The sequence below is a fragment of the Pteropus vampyrus genome, unplaced genomic scaffold (assembly GCF_000151845.1).
Source record: "Pteropus vampyrus isolate Shadow unplaced genomic scaffold, Pvam_2.0 Scaffold90, whole genome shotgun sequence".
Taxonomy (NCBI): Eukaryota; Metazoa; Chordata; class Mammalia; order Chiroptera; family Pteropodidae; genus Pteropus; species Pteropus vampyrus.
In genome coordinates, this window is record NW_011888871.1 from 2,444,345 (window position 1) to 2,450,395 (window position 6,051).

The following is a 6,051-nucleotide window of genomic DNA, read 5'->3' on the forward strand; positions in this document are numbered from 1 at the left end:
ATTTGTACACCCTTGTTCATAGCAGTATTATTCCAACAGCTAGCACATGGAAGAAACCCAAGTGTCCACTGACGGATGAATGGAGGATAAGCAAAATGTGGTCCATCCACACAGTGCAATGTTATTCAGCCTTAAAAAGGAAGGAAATTCTGACACGTGCTACAACATGGGCTTTAAGGATGTTAAGATAGGGGAAATAAGCCAGTCACAAAAAAGCAAATCATAATTTCACTTAAATGAGGTACTTAGTCAAAATCAGAGAGACAGAAAGTAGAATGGTGGTTGCTGGGGGCTGGAGACAAACGAGAAATTACTGTTTAATGGGTACAGAGTTTCTGTTCTGCAACTTGAGAAGCTCTCTGGAGATGGACAGTGGTGATGACTGCGCAACATTATGAACACACTTAATGCCACGTACTGTACGTTAAAAATGGTTAAGACAGCAAAATTTGTGTTGTGTATTTTACTGCGATAAAAAAAATTGGGATAAAAGTGAAGTGATATCTGATTATATATCTCTACTCATTGACTTCTAGAGCTCTGCAGCCATCCCCTTCACAAAGGAGAGAGGAACAAAATGGGGTCGTTAGTTGCGTACAGTCACATCAGCTCTTGGTAATCATTCCCTCAAAACTGAAATGAAAAAAGGCAAGAATCAGCTGAGGAAAAGAAATGAAAGAGAAGCATCAAGATGATGACTCAACACCGACAGATCAAATTCATAAAGGAGACAACTGACATTATTTTCTATTGATTGCTATTCCTTAATAAATTAAGCAGGATATTGCTTCTATGAAATGAGAACATTTTGCTAAGAAACAGCCATTAGAGAATATTTAGAAATTAAAGACTAGATTGTTGATTTTTTTTTTTTAATCTTTGAGTAAGAAACTTGACTAACAAACAGGATGTAGAATATATAATTTAGGAAGCCTTTTAGAAAACAAGAAACTGATGAAAGAAAAATTGAGATAAGAAAGCCAGATTCAACATTTTCAGAAGGACAGAATGCGGAGAAGGTACAAAACTGAGCTAAAGACTTTAAGACAACTTATTACTGAAGCCTCCACATCAAAAGGGGCCACTTATTATACAAACAAGAATATCAGGGGGAAAAAAACGGATCCAGAAATTGCCCCATAAAATATCCAAAAGAAAAAGAAATAAATCTGAAAAAGTTAGAGGGAAAAAAAATATGCTAGTTACCCTGGGAGCTAATCTATTTCTCAGCTGTGAGAAAACAGTGAAGAACTACCTCCAACTTTTGACAGAAAAAGGATTTTGAACCTAGGATTGTAAAACAAGACAACTATCATGTAAGCCTAAGGATACACTAAAGGTATTTTCAGAAAAGTGAGACAACTTATTTAATAAAATCGTTTCCTTAAAACAGTCAATGATGAACCACTCCACTGAAAGCCACAACAGCCAACAAAGAGGAACACGGGACTACAGAAACCTCAGTGAGACCAGCAAAAATGGGTTCTCAGTCCTGGAATAAGCAGCGGTTTTAGGAACTACAAACATTTTATTCTTAGTTAAGAAGGGAAAAGCTCAGTAAACATGTTCCATTGTCCTAGTATTTACAAAGAACATATCAACAAAGGGTTTATATCCACTGACAGCCACAACTGTGAGGTCCCACAGCAGAGATTCCCTGAGATGGCAGAAGTAGGGCTGAATGACAGAAACAAAGCAGGACATCCAGGTGTATTAGACAAAGGCAAGCCAAACGAGCTTATAAATCACCTACGGGAAGTAATAGCCTTTTGAGTTATAAGTCCAGAAGACAAGGACTGGGAGGGGTTAGAAGACTAATCGATCAATCAATAAATATCACATACCGCTATCACTTATAGCGACACAAATATCCAAAATAAAATATCAGCAAGCAGGATTCAATACCAGATTTGAAAAGAAAATATGAATTGATGGATACTTCACTAACGTGAATCCATGTACATGTATACACACTCTTACAAGCTGAGTGCATAGTATGTGTGATATGTACATATGTGATACATACGTGCATATCACACAGGTACATATGTACACTTTTTAAGTTTATATAGACACATGCACACGCGCACACACACATATTTACGCTTCGGTCGTCTCAGTAGTTCTAAAGACGGGATTTTACTTAATGGAGAAACACTGGACGTTCCCATGAGAGACGAGAAACAAACAAGGTGAGCCGTACAGCTACTGGCTTGAGTTTCCGGCCACAGAGCAGGCGGGGAGAACTATGACAGTCAAGAAGGAAGAGCTGAGAAACTGGGGGAAATAGGAAGGAAAGCACAACCCATAAAGAAAATAATCGACTTAAGGACCCAGAACTGACCCAGACGTTACGACTGGCAAAGAACTTTAAAATTGTTTATAACTTTGTTCCTTATGTTGAAAAAACTGAGTAGATAGAGAGAAGGTATTTTAAAAGACTCAAACTGAACTTCTACAGATAAAAACTATAATATCTTCCTGAAATGAAAATGACACTGGACTAGGTTAATAGTGTCACTAAAGAAAATGAACACGAAAACAGAGCCATAGCTCTGTAAAACGAAACACCGAAAGAAAAAAGAATTGAAAGAAAATGAAGAGCATCCCTGAGCTGTGGGACAATTTTAAACGGTATAACATACAGGAAACAGGAATTAGTGGAGAAGTGTTGGGGGAGGCAGAGGAAATATTTGAAGAAATAATTGTCGATTTTTTTCCCCAAAGTTGATGAAAACCATAAATGCACAGATCCAAATAGTTCATGATACCCAAGCAGAGAGACATGAAGAAAATGATACCAAGACATATCACAATCAAACTGCTCAAAACCAATGATAAAAAGTTTAAAAGCAGCCAAGAGAAAAATACCTGAAATGGTAACTGTGTATTTTCTCTTATAAGTTAAATCTCTTGAAAAAATAACTGTTTAATTAAAAGTAACAATGTATCATGAGATTGATACTACCTGTAAAAGTTAAATGTAACAACAGGATAAAGACCAAGAGGGGATAAAAGGAAGGTAATTGTAAGCTTCTCGTACTCTAAGTGAAATGGCACGTGACTTGAAGATAAACTATGAAAAATTAAAGTTGCAAACTATAAACCCTAAAGCACCCACTGAAATTACAAAACAGTGTTATCACTAACAACCCAACAAAGGATATAAAATGGAATCGAGAAATACTGAATTACTTGAAAGGAAGGAAGACAAAGAAGAAAAAGAAAACAAAAAAGATAGGACAAATAGAAAACAAAAGCAACAGACTATAATCTAACTGGTTATGTCAATAATTACATTACATGTAAATGGTCTAAACACTCCAATTAACAGGAAGAAATTGTCAGATTGGATCCAAAGGCAAAACCCAATTATGTGCTGCCTACAAGAAATGTGCTTTAAATATGGAGACTAAAACAGATTAAAAGTAAAAAGATGGAATAAGATATAGTATGCACACACAACTCAAAAGAAAGCTGGAATGGCTATTTCATAGAACAGAGTACTCGCAGGAATAAAGCAGGCCATTTCCCAATGACGAAGTGATTACTTAATCACGCAAACTCAATCGTAAATGTTTTAGGTATCTGATACAATACATGATGCAAAAAAGGATAGAATTGCAAGGAGAAACAGACAAACCGCGATTGCAGGAGATTCTGATTTCCCTCTCTCACAACTGATGGGACAAGTAAGCAGCTAGGATACAGCACGCCTTAAAAACAATACCGACATGATCTGAGCGACGTTTACAGATCGCCCACCTACCAGGAGCAAAACAGGCGATCTTCTCAAGTGCACATGGACCATTTCCAAGACAGACCCTGTTCTGGGCCATAAATTTAAAAGTAGTTATTATGTATGCAGTATTCCTGCCAAAATTTCAGTCTAAATCTAATCATGAAGAAACATCAGTGAAATCTAAATTCAAAGAATTCTATAAAATAACTGTTCTATACCCTTCATATATGATCACGGCATTGAGAAACTAGCCTATATTAAACAGACCTAAAAAGCATGAAAGCTAAAAGCAATTCGTAATTCTGGGCTGGATTCTCTACCAGAAATAAAAAATCGCTATCAAGGAAATTATTGGGAAAACCTGTAAATTTAGAAGATGAATTGTAGATCAAAGTATCATGTCAGTGTTAAATTTCCTGATTCGATAACTGTGCCATGGATATGTAAGGGAATACTCTTGATCTTAGGAGGTTAAATCTGAAATGTTATAGTGTAAAGTGGCATGACGTATGAGACCCACTCTCAGATGGCTCAAAAAAAAAACTATATATGCACAGAGAGAGGTCATAATACAGCAAATGTGGAGAAATGTCAGAAGTTGGAGTATCTAAAGGAACGTGGGAGTTCTTTGTACAATCCTTGTTAACTGCTCTGTAAACTTTAAAGAAATAAAAAAACATTAAAAATAGTAAAGTTAAAACAATGGCAATGCAATCAACACAATTCAGACTGTGAGAAACTGAGGATAAACAACCCAATTTCTTCAAAAAACAAATTGTAAAGAAATAACAAAAAAGACATAAAAGGGGAGTTACTATTAAAAGATTTAAAAGACCTATCAAACAACGGCAACTTATAGACCCTATCTGTATCTTGACTGAAAAGAATAAACCAAAAAACAATTAGAAAATTGTGAAACTTTGAACACCGGCTACTATATAGGAAAGAATGATATTACGGGTTATCTCCATCCACTTTTTAAAAGATTCCTTACCGTTCAAAGATATACACAGAAATAATTACAGGTAAGTTTTTTTAAAAGCCAAGGAAAGGGAGACTCTATGAAGAAAATATCAGTTTAGAAGTAACATGTCAAAGGCAGATGAATGGTCATGTGAGGTAAAGACTGGAGAATGTCCACTGGATTTGACTATAATTAGGTCACAACTAATCTTTACCAACAGATGCAGGAAAGTGGTAAGGACAAAACCAAGACGCTAAGAACTGAAATGGGAATGGGAAGTGAGGACATCTTTAGTAGAGAATACCATTTCGTATTGTTTGCTGGGCAACCAAATAAACAGACTAACAGAAAGATCTGAGGGGGAGCAGGCCATTTGCCCATGACTTAGGTTTTATCCCTGGATTAAACAGTAAATATGGAAATGTGTCTATTTGGATCACAATTTTGGTGCCTGGAAAAATCGCATACACCAAGTTCTCCCTGGGCCTATATTTACAAAACCGAGTATCAGCCTTATAGTGTGATGATTTTCTGGTTGTTAAAAGTTCGTATAACTCCATTATACGAACTTTATTAAAGACATTTTCCAAGTCCAAGGAAATCTTTACAACCCACAAGTAACAAAAACGGTTTTGTCTTATCGTCAATAAAAATCACGTAATGAATGGCATTTTCCTTTTTCTATGACTGTCAAGATCATTGGTCATATCTGCAGCTTAACTTCGACAACTCGAAAGTACCATACTACCTATACACATGAATTTGACAGATTCTTGGTCCTGGTCTGACCCTCTAATAACCGCATTTTACATAATGTCTTTTATTTCTATGTTTTCTTTTTAAAGTACGGATCCTTAGAAACCTTCTAAAAAGGGGGAAAAACATATACACAGACAAAAAACTCACCTGGGATTCATGCATTTTCTGCTGCTCTTGGAAAAGTGTAGAGACTGTTAACAGTGGACCTAGGAGAGAAGAAGAAAGTAATTGAAATCATAAGGAATCTGGCCTGCCTAGGCGGGAACCTCCTGCATAAAACCACTAAAGAGAGCTCTATAAAAGGACACCCTGTGAACACTCAGAAGTGGGGGTGGGGGTGGGTACAGGAGAAACACCGAAACCGCTGTAACTCCAACACAGTCGGGGGCTTTGGAGGGGTTCCTCTCACTGGAGAACATAAACATTGTCTACTGTTTCAGTTTACTACCATTAAGTAAAAGGGGGAAAAATTCCCGTTACACTGCTTACATATTTTCTCATTGTCTCTTTAGAATACTGAAAATCAAATAATCCACAGGAACACGGACTATGAGCGCTCAAAAATGGGATAAATGTCCATCAAGGC

The 6,051-nt window shown here is 36.6% G+C and overlaps 1 protein-coding gene across 9 annotated transcripts in view; it reads right to left on the reverse strand.

Moving 5' to 3' along the window:
* LOC105294568 (RB-associated KRAB zinc finger protein) overlaps positions 1-6,045 on the reverse strand; it is a 23,121-nt gene extending 17,076 nt beyond the window's left edge. For all 9 annotated transcript variants that reach the window (XM_023532800.1, XM_023532798.1, XM_023532799.1 and 6 more), the window contains exon 1: positions 5,613-6,045. In XM_023532800.1, coding sequence (XP_023388568.1) covers positions 5,613-5,627 — 15 coding nt within the window. In that variant the 5' untranslated portion in view covers positions 5,628-6,045. The remainder of the gene's footprint in view (positions 1-5,612) is intronic.
* Positions 6,046-6,051: the final 6 nt, after the last annotated feature.